Source organism: Periplaneta americana, chromosome 15, assembly GCF_040183065.1.
Source record: "Periplaneta americana isolate PAMFEO1 chromosome 15, P.americana_PAMFEO1_priV1, whole genome shotgun sequence".
Taxonomy (NCBI): Eukaryota; Metazoa; Arthropoda; class Insecta; order Blattodea; family Blattidae; genus Periplaneta; species Periplaneta americana.
Genome location: NC_091131.1, coordinates 39791367 through 39811665, shown reverse-complemented (window position 1 = coordinate 39811665; position 20299 = coordinate 39791367). Strand labels below are relative to the sequence as shown.

At 39.2% G+C, this 20299-nt stretch overlaps 1 protein-coding gene across 1 annotated transcript in view; it reads left to right on the top strand.

Annotated features, from left to right (window-relative positions):
• The window catches only part of LOC138714800 (polyamine-transporting ATPase 13A3-like), a 92653-nt gene extending 72813 nt beyond the window's left edge, over positions 1-19840 (top strand). The window contains exons 18-21 of the mRNA XM_069846948.1: positions 2646-2869; positions 5055-5206; positions 9628-9812; positions 18857-19840. Of these exons, the coding sequence (XP_069703049.1) occupies positions 2646-2869; positions 5055-5206; positions 9628-9812; positions 18857-18994 (699 nt within the window). The 3' untranslated portion in view covers positions 18995-19840. The remainder of the gene's footprint in view (positions 1-2645; positions 2870-5054; positions 5207-9627; positions 9813-18856) is intronic.
• The last annotated feature ends 459 nt before the right edge of the window (positions 19841-20299 follow it).

The window sequence follows — 20299 nt, the reverse complement described above, 5'->3', positions numbered from 1 at the left end:
CACGACTACTTGGCTGCACACCCTTATAACATTGGAATCTTCAACCCTTCAAATTGTATCCTGTGTTGTGAAGACAATAAATTCCACAATGAATAAGTATCACCTTTCGAATTGTTTAGCTCTCAAGACATCACCTACAAGAACGCTGATTGGACTTCATCGGGAAGCAATTGGGCATTAGATTACTTCTTCTTCTTCTTCTTCTTCTTCTTATTATTATTATTATTATTATTATTATTATTATTATTATTATTATTATTATTAAAAAAAAGGATTTATGCCTATATGCCTATTTTAATCCTTAACCTGAAGACACAAGATTTTAGGTTACATATCCATTTTATGGCATTGTGAGTATAATATGCGAAGTCTATAGTGCCTATAATTGCCTATTTCACTAGTAAATGCCTATTTGCTTATAAATACCTAAAATTTGCCTAAATATCCGTATTATATATTATACTTGAATTTATTGATCATTCTATCGATATTTTTTATAATCTGTAATTTGTTTCTTTTTTATCCAGCATAGGGCAGTGATATAGAACTATCGATAAATCTGTGTGCTACGTTTTACTGCCACCAGAGTGCGGAGAAATCTTATAATTTAAAATCAACCAATAAGAAAAAAATATATTTCGAAAGTTGCATGAATCATTGGTGGTAGTTGACTAGAGTAGTTGTTTTAAACTGTTGGAGTTGATCTAAATGAGGAGTTGGAAAGTAATGGTGTATCATTAATGTTTAGGTGAGGGGTTTGGACTTTTTCCATTGCTGGTTATCACAATCAAAAAATTAAGACAAACGTTTCGAAGGGTGGTTCTCCCTTCGTCTTCAAGTGGAAGGAAGGAGAGAAAGGAAAAAAGCTACTGTTGGGATTGTTATGTACAGCTATTCTGTATGACTGATCGATTGATTCCTGGCTTCGGTGGAGATTCTAATTAAGAAAAACCCGAAGTCATTTGCAGTATGTTGGCACTAAACACATTTTTTTTAGTTCCCCGCCCCCTCCTTTTGTGTGTCTTTCATCAATTTTTTAGCCACTTCACGCCCATCTTTTTTATTCCGTTTGGTTTAGTGCCAACATACTGCAAATGACTTCGGGTTTTTCTTAATTAGAATCTCCACCGAAGCCAGGAATCAATCGATCAGTCATACAGAATAGCTGTATGTAACGATCCCAACAGTAGGTTTTTTCCTTTCTCTCCTTCCTTCCACCTGAAGACGAAGGGAGAATCACCCTTCGAAACGTTGTGTCTTAATTTTTTGATTGTGACAACCAGCAATGGAAAAAGTCCAAACCCCTCACCTAAACATTGTTGGAGTTGAGTTTTCTGCTGTAGTACGTGGAGATATGCCAAAGCAAAAGTCATTAGGAGCACTGATAGGAAAAGACATTGACATTACTGTGTTCCCACTGGTTTGGTCCTCAGCTGAGATTGGATCACTGAAGTATTGCCCCATCACTTGATGTGAAGTGGAAGGAAGTTTCTCCCAATTTAAGAACCTACAGACAATAAACATCAGTTCTCATTACAACATTTTGAGGAATATTTAGTTATTCACTGGCATAATGACATTGCTATAAAAACTAGTGCGTAATGCTACGCTATGATCGTGTTAGCCATTAATTGTTAGTGCCTTTTTAAATACCTGTTTTAGAATTTTGAATGCCTATTTTGCCTGCCTATTTCAACTGTTTTTAGTGCCTAAAAATCCGCAGCTTGATCATCATTATTATTATTATTATTATTATTATTATTATTATTATTATTACTAAAGTTGTATAGAAAGTAATGGCAACAGTTCGATATTTCTAACATGGCTTTATTCACAGGGGTACAACATTTATGTATCATCTATATAGTCGCCGCCCTTATTTGTTACCTTGCGCCAAAAGTTTGGAAGGCGTCGTACCTCATCAGCGTGTCCATCTTTGTTGATGTTCCATATTGACTGCCCTATAGCATGGATAAGTTCATCTCTGGTATTGTACCGGGTCCCTCGCAGTGGTTCTTTCACTTTGGTGAAAGGATCGTAATCGCATGGATCATATTGGGTGAGTACAGTGGATGTTCCAGTAGTCCGCATTTTCCGTCTGCCTTGAAGGTACAGCATGGTGCAGTATTACCCCATCAATGTCATATGCCACAATGAACATCACTTTCACATCCCTGCCTTCCTGGAACGCTTTAGCTCATCGTGCCACTGTGCGATATGGCAACGCTGCATCGGCATATGCTTCATGTAATCCCTGAAAAAATTCTTGTGTACTACGACCTCGTGTCACTTCAATTTTGATCCAGGAACGTTGCTCTAGTTTTGTAAACGTGGTCTTAGGGTGCTCGCACTATCCCTATGAAAGTCAGCGTTCTACACACTGCAGTAGATTGACGGAGTACTGTCGCCGCTGGCTGCACTAACTCATCTAACAGTCCTTGTTCATGTCCACACAGCTGGCAACTCTCGAACGCACCATCGTCACGTGACAGCAGTGTTGCCATTACTTTTTATCCAACCTATGTATTATTATTATTGTTAAAATTTAAAATCATGTATAGTTATTATGATTGTCTGTGGTTGTACTGGGTCGCATAGAACTGTAAGGTCCATCATATGGATACAGAATTTCTTTTCATTTCCAGCGTGCAAGTATTCTTGGAAATATGCAGTTCCTGTACATAGATCTCGTAATTACAACGAGTATTGCTGTGGTAATGGGACGAACTGGACCTGCTTCAAGATTGGTTTCTAAACGACCAATGGGGAGCTTGGTTTGTGCTGGCAACATCATTCCACTAATGATGCAAGTTCTGCTGACAGTGGCTGTTCAGATAGCTGCTTTGTATTTCTTAATGCGACAAGACTGGTAAGAAACAGTATCGATGTATTTTGAAGTTTTTATTTTAACTCTTTCATTTAAATCGTGGAGTTTTACATAATACACTTATGTAAATGGAGACATTCCTGTATACCTAACATTAATTAACAAATTGCATCCTTGCTCTAACAGGCTTCTGTGATTCCAAACGTAACTTTAGCTCTTTGAAAGGACCAATTGAAAAGTAAGATCCCAAAACTTGTTCAGTCCATTTGATCATTTTGAGACCTCTACCATTATACAATAACAAGAAAGAAGAAAGAAAGTTAGCTTCCCTTATGAAAAGGTTGCCAGATTTGACAAAGCGTATTACATATAATTTGGAAACAGACCTAAAAGGTAAAATGATATCCATTTGAAACGATGAGATAATCGAATATACAAAATGTCAGAAAAATTTACACCTAAGTAGCGTTTGTGCTCATTTACAGTTAAGAAAGGGGGTGGGGGGAGGAATATCATCAGATAGGTTAGAATGATTTGAATGCCATATACCGCGAGAAAAATAATAGTACGGATTTACGTATTGGCATTGATATCTAAACCAATCAACAGCCATCGGTTAAGATAACTTGAGATTTCCATTATCACTCCCATACAAGTGATTTCTCAATATCTGAACCGATCCTTTGAGGCCACTAATGGCTATTTCCTTCACAATGCTGTGTGTTAGCCCCAGGTTTTTACATTTGTTGGCAAAGAAGGAGGGTATGGTACCTCGTGCCCCCACCATCAGACCTATTACATCAATGTGGGACAGGCTATATTTATCTTTATAGAACGGGATTGTTGGTTCATAGATCCGTTTCTTTTCACTGTCCACTTCATGCGGTTGATCTGCATGTGTCTCAATTCTGATGGTGGGATCGAGAATGTATGCCGAGTTGTTCTTAATGGCAATGATATCAATTCGCCGAACACTTCCTTGTGTGGCTAGTCCCTGCACCTCTTGATGGACTGTAAACTCTACTTCCTTCAATGCCTCGGCCAGCATAGAACGGACAGCATGGTGACAGATGTTACGAAGGGCCTCACTATAGGGGCAGAAGCCAAGGATATGGGGAAGAGTTTCAATCTCGCTGAGACAGCGCCTACAGCGGGTACCATCCCGACTTCTACCTGGTACAACTCGGACCGGAGCGACATAGCCTACCATTTTAAGGGCGTCTATCCATTCCGAAAGGGTTAGACCTTTGTGATTTCTTATCCAGCTGTTTGCTGGGGGGAACTCTTTGTTAAGAATCACTCCTTTACCCTTTTGTTGCAGTGTACACCAATACAGTAACAAATATATACAATAACAAATATTACACACAAACCGAAGGCCTACCCATGGGATCACCCATTTCCAGCATACTAGCAGAAATATTCTTACACCACATAGAACAAACATACATACTAAACAAAGACAACAACAAACACGCAGACAACATCATATATTGGCACAGATACGTAGATGACATACTAATACTATACAAAGGAAACAAAAGACAGATCCAAAACCTACATCAACACATAAACAAAATACACCCAAAGCTACACTATACATTAGAAATTGAAATAAGTTTTTTTTTTTTGCTTTGTTCTACTCTTTGTGTGTGTGTGTGTGTGTGTGTGTGTGTGTGCGCGCGTGCGTGCGTATGTGTGTGTCTCCCCCCCTAAAGAAAGACAAAAAATACCGTATTTTCTCGAATACCCTGCACACTTTTTTTTTTCCGAAATATACAAGTAGAAAATACGGGTGCGCGACTTATTTGAAATGAAGTTGGCAGCATTGCCTGATTTTTCTCCCGCACAACTCCTAAGGTGGTAGAGCATGCCATTATCTTTCCGCGCAGGTATTTCAGTTGTTGACATTGTTAAATGGCATTTGGATTAGCAGTACGTGTCAGAATCAAGTTCAGGAGTTGTAAGTCCATAGTTTAAGCGTCTTACATTTTCAATTACGAGAATGAGTACCACTCTTGATCACAATAAGGATCAGCTGGTTCAGTAATTCAATTTGTTGGAGTTGTAATATTTATTTTCATCATATAATACAGTATATTAAGTAATCAACAGATATTATTTCCGACAGTATATTAACTAATCGACAAATTTTATTTCCGACAGTATAATAAACTAATTGACAAATATTATTTCCGACACAAACAAGAAATTCTCTGTATTTCAGGTTTGAACCTATTAAAGATGAGGGTAAGCATGAAGAGATAGTCGTCTGCTGGGAGAACACGTCACTCTTCTGTGTGAGTTCATTCCAGTACCTCATTCTAGCGGCTGTCTACTCTAAAGGAAGACCTCATCGCAAACCCTTCTACACTAACTGTAAGTATAAGAAAACATGAATACTTGCTTTATCTTGTTTTGCTTATTGAGCATCACCCCTAGGGATTCCCACGATTATTTTCTGTATATAGCATTCACCAAATCGATCCCTTAATTTTTTTTACGAGGAGCGTCCATAAAGTAACTTTCCCACTCGTCCCACAGCTAGCAAACCACATGTTGCGCGAAGCGACTGCGTGTACGTGATAGAGTAATGTCCTGGCATGGCACATGCGCTAGCGGAACTTCCCGAGTGCAGCTTCGTTGCATTGGTTGAAGATGGACACTCCTATTCCAGCTCAAGCCGCGTGTGAAGTGCGATCAGTGATTAAGTTTTTGAAAGAACAGGGCATAGCGCCGATTGAAATTTATCGTCAGCTGTGCCAGGTCTATGGGCCTAACATCATGAGCAAGCAGATGGTGCGTTGCTCCACAAGGTCGTCTGTGATGATGGTTGGTCTCCCACTGCGCTCCTTGTCGTGCACATTTTGGCGTCCTGCTGAAAATTGTCTACAGCAGCGACGCACAATCTGTTTGCTCATGACTGGCACAGCTGACGATAAATTTCAATCGGCGCTATGCCCTGTGCATTCAAAAACTTTATCACAGATCGCACTTCACACGCGGCAGGAGCTGGAATAGGAGCGTCCATCTTCAACCAATGAAACGAAGCTACTGAGAGCACTCGGGAAGTTCCGCTAGTGCATGCGCCATGCCAGGACATTACTCTATCATGTACATGCAGTCGCTTCGCGCAACATATGGTTTGCTAGCTGTGGGATGAGTGGGAAAGTTACTTTATGGACGCGCCTCGTATTTTATGACGCTTTATCAACATCTAAGGTTATTTAGCGTCTGAATGAGATGAAGGTGATAATGCCAGTGAAATGAGTCCGGGGTCCAGCACCGAAAGTTACCCAGCATTTGCTCATATTGGGTTGAGGGAAAATCCGGAAAAAACCTCAACCAGGTAACTTACCCCGACCGGGAATCGAACCTGGGCCACCTGGTTTCGCGGCCAGACGTGCTGACCGTTTCTCCACAGGTTTGGACTCAATCCCTTAAACTGTACTTGCGAAATTTCATCATTGCTACTGCACCATTGATTTTGGGATAGAAAATAACAATGAAATATGTCTAAAATAGAAATTACATACAGGTGATCATATAAAATACGGTAAGTAGAAGCATCTTAAGCTTAAATTACTCCAGGTTTAGTGTAAGAGTGGCCTCTATGTAACGACATCTCCTAGCAAATTACCCTTTGCTCTTGATACAGGCAGAAGTGCCAAGGTTATACCATAAGATACCAAGGGGATCACTTGAAATGTGTCATAACATGCCAGTAAATTGCATTGTTCAAGCTATATCCTGTGTTATTTTTATATTTCTAAACTTTACAGTTACTTTAGGACAGCATGCTGAAATTCGTCAGAACCAACTGCCAGACCCTGTACAACGAATTAGAAATGTTGGTACTGCTACAATCAATTGAAATTAGCACACAAGCACTATATTAGATTTTGTAGAAAATGAAAGCTGTACTATAATAATTTATTTAATATTAGGTAGGTACCTAATAGTTTGTGTTATGTTCTTAATGTGTATTTCATAGTTGAATAATATCGTTTACGTTACTTAAGTGGGTGATGGGTGAAATTTCTATTTTCTACATTTTTCAAGCTACGTTCTTCATTTATTGTACACATAATCACGGTGTGATAGATAATGTTGTGGTGAGTTTCGTTTCTGTGAGTCAATTAGTTTCTGAGTTATTAACAGAAATATTCTGAAAAATCTGCATATTTCAAAATGAAATGTGTCGCTCAGTTTTTAAGTAAAATGTTCGAAATTTTTTTAGAAAAACATCACATATCTCTTTTTCTTATCTTTACTGCAAAAGGGGGGGAAATTTTTTATAACCACTGCAAAAGTACATTCTATTATCCATGTGCTAAAAAGGATAAATGTTCATCTTCCCTCTTGCTTAAAAAAGTCCCTTGTGCAGACGCTTGTATTTCCCTATTTTGACTATGCTGACATTTTACTGACTGACCTTTCCAGCGACAACAAAACAAAACTTCGTGCTTATAATTTGTGTGTACGTTTTGTAAGCAATGTTCGTAAATATGATCATATTACTCCATCCCTGGAAACAATAGGTTGGCTTAAACTAGATAAAAATAGAAATTTACATTCACTTCTCCTTCTCTTCGAAATCTTGAACTCTTCTATTCCTTCGTACCTGTCGTCTCGCTTCACTTACCTTTCTTCCCACCACAATCTGAACACACACTCTCGCCAGGAAACAATACTAGCAATACCATCCCATCGCACCTCCTCATACTCATCCTCTTTCACAATAGCCCTGCCAAGACTCTGGAATTCGTTACCTGCTAGCATCAGGGACTGTCGAAATAAAATTCAATTCAAACGCAAACTTACTAGGCACTTGATCAAATTGAGACTCGTTCAGACATGGTTTCTTATAAATAGTTCTCTTAATCTATCACAAAATATCTCAATATATGGTAATTTCATCACTATAGAATTTTGTTATTCCAGGTTTAATTTGTAATTCAGTAAATACAAAAATATTCTTTGTTCTTAACTTCTATGATAAAATGTCTAGCTTTCATTAATCAGGTAATCTTGTCGTACTTTAATTTTTATTGTAATTGTAATTGTAAATTTAATATTAATTGTAATTTTATTCTTCATATTATAGTTGTAATCCCCTGGTAGAGGGGCAGAGAAGGCCTGATGGCCTTATCTCTACCAGGTTAAATAAATAAATACTAAATACTACTAAATAAATACCTAAAAATATAAATTTTCCATTGCCACTACAAATATTTCATTTTTTATTTAAAAAAGTATTCATTAATCATAAAACCCATGCGTTATTTTGTTAACCATAGTGTGTAGAATATGCAGTAAAAATTTCATGTTCCTAGCATTAAAATAGTAGTAGTAGTAATAGTAATTTATTTACCATAAAGATCTTTACAAATCATGGCTTCGTCAATCTTATTTCTAAGTCTTAATCTAGTTTCTGATTATACTATAGATATATTTATGAATTTCTAGCTTTGTTATTGCAAGACATCTGCTGACATGATTTAAGAAGGACTGTATCTAAGATAGTATAATAATAATAATAATAATAATAATAATAATAATAATAATAATAATAATAATAATAATACCAACAATAACAACAACAATAATAATAATAATCATAATCATAATCATAATAATGTTAACAGCAATAACGACCTATATGCCTTCACAATTACACATTAGTAGGCACTTTCATGCAAGGTCTAAAGACATAAATTCCTCTACAGTATATGGCATATGATGCAGCAGCAACCTGCTGACCATGCTTTTAAACTTCTTTTGTTTACTACTTATTATGGAGCTTGGAATTTTATTATACATATTTATGCCGCTATGTAAAATACTTTTAAGACTTGTGGTAATTCTATGAGTGGAAAGATGGATATGACTTGATGTTCTCGTTTGATACATGTGGTAGTCTGAATTCAATTTGAATTTTGCTTTGTTTTTATGAATGAAAGACACTGTTTCTAGAATGTATATACAAGGCACTGGAAGAATTTTGAGTTCCCTAAAAATTTCTTTACTTTGCGACCTTATAGGTGCTTGTTTCATTATTTTGATAATTTTCTTCTGTAGCTTAAAAAGTTCCGTTATTTTGCTTGTTGCGCCCCATAATGGTATGCCATACTGAATCTGGGAATGTATATAGCCAAAATACATAGATCTGAGAACTTCATTAGAGGTTGTTTTGTTTAAAATTCTGAAAGCATATATATAACCTGACAAAATGTGCTGAAAAGAAAATGTGAGAAAACAGTTTGTAAAATTTGCGTGGAATTGAAGTTCAAGGGTGCAGCCATTTTATATATTGCATAATTTTTATGCTGTCGAGTGCCACAGAGCATTGAAACATGCTCAGCATATAAATAAGAGCTTGCCGATTCATTTTTTTACAAGAAAACGTAAATGCTGTTTTTGACTGAAAATGACCAAAATTTCACCTTTAACCCCCTTAAGCAAAATAAAATGCCACATGTAATATCAACATAAAGATAGCCCGCCGTTGACATAAGACAGCTGATAAGCATGCAAAATGAATCATTGTTTACTCCCGCTGTAGTCCAGGAGTAAAAGGTTAGTAGAATCCACAGACTTGCATTCTGCTGTGAATTTATAATCTCTAATGATGAGGGAAACTAATACCCTGATGAAACTTGTAACAACACCAACCTCTTCGGCTGACTGGAATTTGAATTCGGTCTGTAATGTGGAAAAGATGATGTTGGTGAAGTGGTTTGGTTGATATGTATGTATTGTAGCTTACAGTTTGTGATATTTTATTGTTTTCTTTTTAGTACTGTTCCTGCTGACATTGGTTGCACTAACTGCATTCACAACTCTGCTTACGGTTTATCCTGTGGAACCTTTAGCCAAGTTCTTTGAATTGGTGCCAATTTCAAAGAAGCATGACCGCATGGACTTCAGACCGTGGCTGCTTGCATTCCCAGCTGTTCATCTAGTAATTTCTTCAATAATTGAGGTGAGTGAACTTGATATTTATAGTCCTGTCGCTCTTATTTCCGGCAGCCAATCACGTTGCAGGTCGGCTACATTTAAACGTGTTCGTCTTGCCATTCGCTATTGATGATGTAATGAATTTCCTAAGGCTCGATAAATACTTAATATAATCGTCAGCCATTTTGGCTCTTTCGTTGGCGTTCTCAGAAATCACACGAGGACGTTATTTGCCGCTCAATTATTTGCTCAATTACAGTGCGTTTGATTTATTATCATAGGAGCTACGACATGATAATGTTTAACAGTGAAGCAAATAGATTCCTCATCTGGTAGCTCGGCAACGAAGGAACAAAAATGGCGAACGATATTACCTACCTAGACTTTATAGAGCCTTCACTTCCTAAGACGTAAGCAAAGGGGAGGAGTCACACCGGAAATAACAGCGACACGACTATAGTTCATTCATCCACAGTGTTCTACCCAAGGTCAGGTCTTTCACTGCAAACCCAGCATTCTCTAATTATTCCTATTTTCTGCCTTCCTCTTAGTCTCCGCATATGATCCAATATCTTAATGTCGTATACCATCTGATATCTTCTTCTATCGCGAACTCTTCTCCCTTTCACCATTCCTTCCAGTGCATCCTTCAATAGGCAGTTTCTTCTCAGCCAGTGACCGAACCTATTCCTTTTTCTCTTCCTGATTAGTTTCAGCATCATTCTTTCTTCACCCACTCTTTCCAAGACAACTTCATTTCTTATTCTGTCTGTCCATTTCACACGTTCCATTCTTCTCCATACCCACATTTTAAATGTTTCTAGTTGCTTCTCTTCACTTCGTCGTAATGTTCATGTTTCTGTTCCATACAGTGCCACACAAAGCACGTCACTAGTCTCTTCCTTAGTTCTTCTTGCTGCAGAGGTCCGCATTTTTTCTATTAAAAGCTTCCTTTGGCATTACTGTCCTCCTTTTGACTTCCTGGCAGCAGCTCATGTTACTGCTTATAGTACAGCCCAAGTGATATTTAGTTCTAGGTTAAATGTTTCTTTAGAACACAAATGAAATCTGTATATTATCACGGTGCTGCAAACATAAAATTAAGACTGTAAATGCATTTTTAATCAGTTAATTTTGCGTGTAATTACACAAATGAAGCTTTTTTCGAAAACATGACAAAGGGATATCTTTTTTGGCTTATTCTTCGCGTTGATGTCTTACCACTCATACATCTTAATTCCCAATACTGTTACCATAAATGGGATTCAAACTTCAGACACAAATTATTATTTTTTTTCAGCTAAACTGTTATTCGAATACCAAAATGACATTCTACTTTTTAGTTACTTACAACCTAAAGATTCTGTTCTTAAAATCAATGTAGTCATACTCCTTTCACTCTGTATAAAGACAGTAGAATCAATGGCTACTTATTACTTATGGCTTTTAAGGAACCTGCAGGTTCATTGCTGCCCTCACATAAGCCCGCCATCGATCCTTATCCTGAACAAGATTAATCCAGTCCCTACCATCATATCCCACTCCCTCAAATCCATTTTAATATTGTCCTCCCATCTACGTCTCGACCTCTCCAAAGGTGTTTTTCCCTCAGGCCTTCCATCTAACACTCTTTATGCATTTGTGGATTCATCCATACGCACTGTGTGTAATTTAGAGAGTCTAGCTGGCCAAAAACCATTTTTCGAAAACTAATCACTCAGTTTTCATAAAATTTGGTATGTACCTTCAATTATCGGAGTGAATAAGTTTTCAGTAACGAAAATGAAAATAGCAACTAATTTTGAAAATAAAATTAGCAGTATTGTAAAAAAAATTTAAATTTGAATTAAAAAAATAAATTAAAGTTCATAACGTGGAATGCGCTTAAAATTGAAAGAGTAAGAAGGAATATTGCTACATGTCATACTCGTTCAGAAGTCAGATGCATCCCCATCAGAATCTTTATCCATGCTGCTAGTGTCTCCTTCAGCAGCACCAAGTAATGGAGGCTCGGAGAGTAACTGCAGCACTTCTCTTGAAATTGACCGCGATTTTCTCTCCTTAATTTCCTTAAGCTGATGATATAAGGGTCGAAAGAAATAAGTAGCCTGAGCAAAAGATACTGTAGATATTTGTTTCTTTTCTTGATTTCTTCTTGTGAAGACTTCTCTGAAAAGTCTATTATTATCTTTGTTCCTCGTTTCCTGGGCTTCCTCAGATAGTTTACCAGTAGGTATAATAGTGTCCTGTGACCTTCTGTCCATGAACCAAGAATTTGTGAAGGGTTGTACTGTTATTGCAAGTTATCTTGAACCTTACATCCCCTAAGTCTGTCTTTCGACCTGCTAGGTACGGCATGTACTTATCAATGTAACGGCACGGCAAGGATGCCCCTCCCTCGGGTAATGTGACTCTTTTCAGAAAACGTTGGTTCTTTCTCTTTATGGCTCTCTACTGTAAAAGAACTTGGTTCACTACAGACATCATCATCATCTCACGACACTCCAGTTTTGAGAGGAGAACATGGCTTCATAGCAGGATATAATTAACCTGTAATGAGTAAGTATTTAAATATAATCGTGTGTACACTCCTCTCTCATCCGGGCTGGGGACTGGCAATGGCGGAGTTACTACAGCTACTTCTATACATTATATAGGCCTGCATGACTTACACCTTCAGCTAATATGTACATATTATATAACAATATTTTACAGGCTTATTATTTGAATTTACATTAATTTACAATTATACACAATCTATATCCCTATCATTACTACCATCGTCTTCAACGCTTGGTCCAAAATTAATTATTATTTCGTCAATGGCATCATCCATTCGGAATTATCTTCTTAATCGTAGGTACTACTTTCTGAACAAGAGAGAATTCTTCGATTGTATCCCAAATGACATGTTGATCGAAGTTGTCCATTTCAACTTTACACAAGTCCTAATTCTGAAATGAAATAATATGTTTTGCAGAACTATAACAAAATAATAACTTACAACAGTAATTCATTATGTCGCTCACAGTACACAACTATTATAACAATAATTTCTAAACATTACATACCTATTCTTTCTCGGAGTAGTGTGAGGTTCATTTGGTTGTAATTCAATATTCTTCTTAATTCTCGTCACGGAATTAATACTTTTTCTAGAGTATTTAGCCGCTCTCTCATATTTCTTATCAAGAGGTTCCAGCAAACATTTGTTTAATTTTTCTTCTTCGCAACACTTAATTATATTTGCGATAATTTCTCTTTCTCCGCTGTGGATAACAGCATTAGTTTTTCTCTGCGATGGTGTGATTTCACCACAATTACTACCCTGTGGTTGCTGCTCCATGTTAACACTACTGGTACGCAGTGAAGGAAACAGTTCTATGTTTCTTGACAAGAGATTATGATGCGGAGCATGCGCAAACAACTTAGTTGGCTCCACCCACGTCACGTGCTTCCTTCCCTCTGCCCCTCTGTCCCCGCTCAGGAAGTTCAAGATAACTTGCATTAACAATAGGCATATAATACAATTTGTGCAAGAATAAATACCGGGTGGACGAGACGAAATGCCATCGAAGCTACAGAAAACTAGTTGCTGGAGTGTCACTACCTGCTCCCAGGTTTATGGACCTGTTATTCTCCGTCTAGATCCCGTGCAAAGTACATATGAATTAGTTCATAAGGTCTAATTGAATGATTAACAAAAATCTAGCAATAATTCATAATTTTTTAATCATTCTTGTATGCAGTAATAATGAGTCCACCAATTTACTCAGATGTATGCCACAATCAAGACAATATTTTCGGACTACCAGATCCCGTGCAACAAAATATTGCAGAAAGCAGTTTTCAGTTTTGTGCTGAGTGCCGAGTGTGTAAGTTGTGTCATGAGGTACAGTACAGAACGCACTTTTTTTGTAATACTTTCGCAAAAAAGTCTTCGTGGAGAAGTAAATGTTCCATCCTCAATTTCTGGATTCCCCTGTACTGGATAAAACAACAAAATACCAGCTAGTAAAGAAGTTCAAAGAGACAAGATCTGTACAAAATAAGAAGCTTCGTGTGAATAAACGTATATTAACAGAGGACAAATTGAATGAAATAGGTTTTCGGTTAGAGCAAAGCCCTCACAAATCTTTGCGCCGTTTAGCACAACAAGTAGGGATAACTAAAACATCTGTTCAACTCGTCACTAAACTATTAATGTTAAAACCATACAACACCCGCGTAGTGCACAAGCTTTTGGCTCCTGGAGACGCAGCTAGGATTCATTTTTGTAATTGGTACCGTCCTAGAATGAGGTAAACTTTTACGTTTTTATCGTACCGCATGTTACTTTCACTATGGCGGTAAGGTTTTCTTGTTTTCATTGTACCGCATATTACTATTGCGCTTTGACAGTAGGAAGGCCACTCCTATAGCATGTGGAGGACGCTAGACTTTCGGTTAAGCGGTGGTGTTTCTTCTTGTCCACTTGATATAATTTCCTTGTCTCCCTTGCATACATGCCAAATGTCCGTTTATCAATATTGCAAACCTGCAAGAAAAGGTTTTCAATATTACATATGTAGACGACTTATTAGATTTTCATCTATTCCTGTAAGATATGCGAAAGCGGAAACCTCCTTGAAAAATCTTTTGCTGTATTTCCATCATTTTATTGCGACTGCTTTGCAAAGTAGATCACTTGCCATCGAGCGAAAGAGGTCACTTGCCATCTGGCGAAAGTAGGTCACGTGCCACCGAGCGAAATTAGGTCACTTGCCACTGAGGGAAAATAGGTCACTTGCCACCGAGCGAACGTAGGTCACTTGCCATCTGGCGAAAGCAGGTCACTTGCCATCGAGCGAAAGTAGGTCACTTGCCATCTGGCGAAAGTAGGTCACTTGCCATCTGGCGAAAGAAGGTCACTTGCCACCGAGCGAAAGTAGGTCATTTGCCACCGAGGGAAAGTAGGTCACTTGCCACCGAGCGAAAGTAGGTCACTTGCAATCTGGCGAAAGTAGGTCACTTGTCACCGAGCGAAAGTAGGTCACTTGCCATCGAGCGAAAGTAGGTCACCTGCCATCGAGCGAAAGTAGGTCACTTGCCATCGAGCTAAAGTAGGTCACTTGGCATCGATCCAAAGTAGGTCACTTGCCGTCGAGGGAAAGTAGGTCACTTGCCATCGAGGGAAAGTAGGTCACTTGCCAACTGGCGAAAGTAGGTCACTTGCCACCGAGCGACAGTAGGTCATTTGCCACCGAGGGAAAGTAGGTCACTTGCCACCGAGCGAAAGTAGGTCACTTGCGATCTGGCGAAAGTAGGTCACTTACCATCGAGTGAAAGTAGGTCACTTGCCATCGAGTGAAAGTAGGTCACTTGCCTTCGAGCTAAAGTAGGTCACTTGCCATCGAGGGAAAGTAGGTCACTTGCCACCGAGGGAAATTAGGTCACTTGCCATTGAGGGAAAGTAGGTCACCTGCCATCGAGGGAAAGTTGGTCATCGAGGGAAAGTAGGTCACTTGTCTTTGAGGGAAAGTAGGTCACTTGCCATCGAGGGAAAGTAGGTCACTTGCCACCGGACGAAATTAGGTCACTTGCCACCGAGGGAAAGTAGGTCACTTAAAGTCGAAGGAAAGTAGGTTACTTGCCACCTAGCGAAAGTAGGTCACTTGCCACCGAGGAAAAGTAGGTCACTTGCCACCGAGCGAAAGTAGGTCACTTGCCATCGAGCGAAAGTAGGTCACTTGCCACCGGACGAAATTAGGTCACTTGCCACCGAGGGAAAGTAGGTCACTTAAAGTCGAAGGAAAGTAGGTCACTTGCCACCTAGCGAAAGTAGGTCACTTGCCATCGAGGGAAAGTAGGTCACTTGCCACCGAGGGAAAGTAGGTCACTTGCCATCGAGGGAAAGTAGGTCACCTGCCATCGAGGGAAAGTTGGTCATCGAGGGAAAGTAGGTCACTTGTCTTTGAGGGAAAGTAGGTCACTTGCCATCGAGGGAAAGTAGGTCACTTGCAATCGAGCCAAAGTAGGTCACTTGCCACCGAGCGAAAGTAGGTTACTTGCCATCGAGGGAAAGTAGGTCACTTGCCACCGAGCCAAAGTAGGTCACTTGCCACCGAGGGAAAGTAGGTCACTTGCCATCCATCCAAAGTAGGTCACTCGTCATCGAGAGAAAGTAGGTCACTTACCACCGAGCGAAAGTAGGTCACTTGCCACCGAGGGAAAGTAGGTCACTTGCCACCGAGCGAAAGTAGGTCACTCGTAATCTGGCGAAAGTAGGTCACTTGCCACCGAGCGAAAGTAGGTCACTTGCCACCGAGGGAAAGTAGGTCACTTGCCACCGAGAGAAAGTAGGTCACTTGCCATCTGGCGAAAGTAGGTCACTTGCCACCGAGCGAAAGTAGGTCACTTGCCATCTGGCGAAAGTAGGTCACTTGCCACCGAGCGAAAATAGGTCACTCGCCATCGAGCGAAATTAGGTCACTTGCCATCGAGCTAAAGTAGGTCACTTGCCATCGATCCAAAGTAGGTCACTTGCCACCGAGGGAAAGTAAGTCACTTGCCACCGAGGGAAAGTAAGTCACTTGCCACCGGACGAAATTAGGTCACTTGCTACCGAACGAAATTAGGTTACTTGCCACCGAGGGAAAGTAGGTCACTTACCATCGAAGGAAAGTAGGTCACTTACCATCGAGGGAAAGTAGGTCACTTGCCACCGAGCGAAAGTAGGTCACTTGCCACCGAGAGAAAGTAGGTCACTTGCCATCTGGCGAAAGTAGGTCACTTCCCATCGATCGAAAGTAGGTCACTTGCCATCTGGCGAAAGTAGGTCACTTGCCACCGAACGAAATTAGGTTACTTGCTACCGAACGAAATTAGGTTACTTGCCACCGAGGGAAAGTAGGTCACTTACCATCGAAGGAAAGTAGGTCACTTACCATCGAGGGAAAGTAGGTCACTTACCACCGAGGGAAAGTAGGTCACTTGCCACCGAGAGAAAGTAGGTCACTTGCCATCTGGCGAAAGTAGGTCACTTCCCATCGATCGAAAGTAGGTCACTTGCCATCTGGCGAAAGTAGGTCACTTGCCACCGAGGGAAAGTAGGTCACTTGCCAACGAGCGAAAGTAGGTCACTTGCCACCGAGTGAAAGTAGGTCACTTGCCACCGAGCGAAAGTAGGTCACTTGCCATCGAGCGAAAGTAGGTCACTTGCCATCGAGCGAAAGTAGGTCACTTGCCATCGAGCGAAATTAGGTCACTTGCCATCGAGCTAAAGTAGGTCACTTGCCATCGATCCAAAGTAGGTCACTTGCCACCGAGGGAAAGTAAGTCACTTGCCACCGAGGGAAAGTAAGTCACTTGCCACCGGACGAAATTAGGTCACTTGCTACCGAACGAAATTAGGTTACTTGCCACCGAGGGAAAGTAGGTCACTTGCCACCGAGCTAAAGTAGGTCACTTGCCACCGAGGGAAAGTAGGTCACTTGCCACCGAGCTAAAGTAGGTCACTTGCGACCTAGCGAAAGTAGGTCACTTGCCATCGAGGGAAAGTAGGTCACTTGCCACCGAGGGAAAGTAGGTCACTTGCCATCGAGGGAAAGTAGGTCACTTGCCATCTGGCGAAAGTAGGTCACTTGCCACCGAGCGACAGTAGGTCATTTGCCACCGAGGGAAAGTAAGTCACTTGCCACCGAGCGAAAGTAGGTCACTTGCGATCTGGCGAAAGTAGGTCGCTTGCCATCGAGTGAAAGTAGGTCACTTGCCATCCATCCAAAGTAGGTCACTCGCCATCGAGGGAAAGTAGGTCACTTGCCACCGAGGGAAAGTAGGTCACTTGCCACCGAGCGAAAGTAGGTCACTTGCCACCGAGCTAAAGTAGGTCACTTGCGACCTAGCGAAAGTAGGTCACTTGCCATCGAGGGAAAGTAGGTCACTTGCCACCGAGGGAAAGTTGGTCACTTGCCATCTGGCGAAAGTAGGTCACTTGCCACCGAGCGACAGTAGGTCATTTGCCACCGAGGGAAAGTAAGTCACTTGCCACCGAGCGAAAGTAGGTCACTTGCGATCTGGCGAAAGTAGGTCACTTACCATCGAGTGAAAGTAGGTCACTTGCCATCGAGTGAAAGTAGGTCACTTGCCTTCGAGCTAAAGTAGGTCACTTGGCATCGATCCAAAGTAGGTCACTTGCCACCGGGGGAAAGTAGGTCACTTGCCACCGAGGGAAAGTAGGTCACTTGCCATCGAGCGAAAGTAGGTCACTTGCCACCGGACGAAATTAGGTCACTTTCCATCGAGGGAAAGTAGGTCACTTGCCACCGAGGGAAAGTAGGTCACTTACACACCGAGCGAAAGTAGGTCACTTGCGATCTGGCGAAAATTTTTAATGGTAATAATGTCACCAAACATTCTTAAGTTTTGTAGTTCTTAATATTGAATACACAGCTGTACTCGGAAAACTATACATCAGAGAATCAGACCTGTAAATTATTTTTATACGTTATCAAAAAATTACACAAATGAAGATCGACATATTGGCATTATGATGTGAAAGAATCTGACCCATCTGAAATCTAAGTATGTCAGCAATCCTGTAGGTCATGGCCTCCGTGTAATAGGTTATTGTTTATTGTAGTGTGTGTTTTGTTTTATTCTGAAATGCAATTAATTAGTTCTCAAAACTGACGAAAGCTGGATTTTGGAAAATAGGAAACTGATGTAGGAAAATTGACATTTCACTGAAAACTACTATTTTTCTGAAAAACTTTGGGTTCCAAGCTTCAAAATGAGAGGTCATTTATTAAAATCCGTTCAGCCGTTTTCCCGTAATCTTCATTACCAGTTCAAATTATATATATATAGATATTCTCAGGTGAACCTGTTTGTAAGGAGCACATTTTTAATACGTTTCATTCACTTTATTATTAATTAGCCTGCTTTATATTCAATAATAGTATTAAATTTGATTTAATTGTATTATTTTAAACATGATGGCAAATATACGCGAACACTTAATTTAAAAAATCAGTGCTGAGTGTTGCATATTTTTTTAGGATGTGCCTGAGGACCGTATGTATGTTTCAGACATGTGTTGCAGACACGAGGTGGTTGAAAGGGTTTCTTCATTGTTTGACAAGAAAGAAAAGCCCCAAGAACAGGTACAAAAGAATTGATCTGGATTTGTCTGCCAACAACTCTTGGTTGTTTGAAGTGAATTCCTGAAGGTGCCATTATTTCAGTTTTGTTAATATTTCTTTCTTGGATATGTGTGTGCCGAGGTATGTATATTTAAATTTCCCAGTCTTTGGTATTTGAACTACATTTGGGAGCTACTATTAATAAGCTTTTGTGATACTGGGAAGTTTTTATGTACCTGATGAAATGTATTTGTTTGTTGAAATGTAGCTTGGAAATTTCATTTATTTACATGAAATGATGTGTTTCAATCAGAAATAGGAAGGAAGATGTTCGTGTGGTACTAGATAAGCTACCTCACTAAGCTCATGATATGCTTTGATCTTTTCAAATCGTTTAAATGTGGATGTTTAAATGAATAAATGCGATTTGTTTTTGTTAATAAAAAATATGTGCAGCCTACAAATGTTAGTCATTACGTTTTAGTTTCTTACTTTATGTACAACAGATAGAGATCTTATGGTGCTACAAAAAATACATTTTGAGATTTTGACGGAATAAATGTTTCCAGCATCTTTGATATTGGAAAGTGGTTTCATTCTTTGTAAACTGTTGCTTCTTCTTTTCATATTTATGTCTTCTTTAGCATAAACTTGGCCCCTACTTCCCATTTCTAGATTACAAGAAAGAAATTACTCTCATAAACTTTTCTATAGGTGTCCTAACTTTGAATTCTTTTTGACATTCACTGCACATGTTCCCATCATGCTTCTTATTGGTTTTATATCTTCTCGTATACTATGTTCAAAGAGAAAGAAAGAATTTTATTGTATTTAAAATCTCTGACTTGTTCTACAGGAGTGTGTGCTATTAAGATTTATGCCTGTGTTGGTCATTTTCCTGTAAATGCTCGTATTTTAGTTTTTTTTTTTTATATTTCAAGTTTATAATTTTTTGTTATTAAATATAATATTTGTGATCTTGTAAGGAGTAGGCTGCATCCGATTGTAGTAGATTCTTCTTAACAATCTCTGTTCTTTGGTTTGCCTTTGTTGTCAAAATTCATATTATAGAGTAACACGAACATTGCATTTTTATTTGTGTTGTTAAAGAGCATTCTGTTGATTTTATTAATCAAATGGAAACATTTCTGGTTCATGAAATATAACAACATAAATCGTCAAATACTGTAACTAATTTTTTACAATATTTGTTATTTGTTTGTGACTGTATTGATTGCCGCTGTCATTAACTCTACAAAGAAACACATCTTTCATGATATTGCAGTTAATTACTATAAAAATAATGTTGTTATTTATGTTAGATTTTTCCAAGTTAAATTCCAGTGATATGTGCCTTGAATTTAAACTTGTATCCTTATAAATTCGGGCA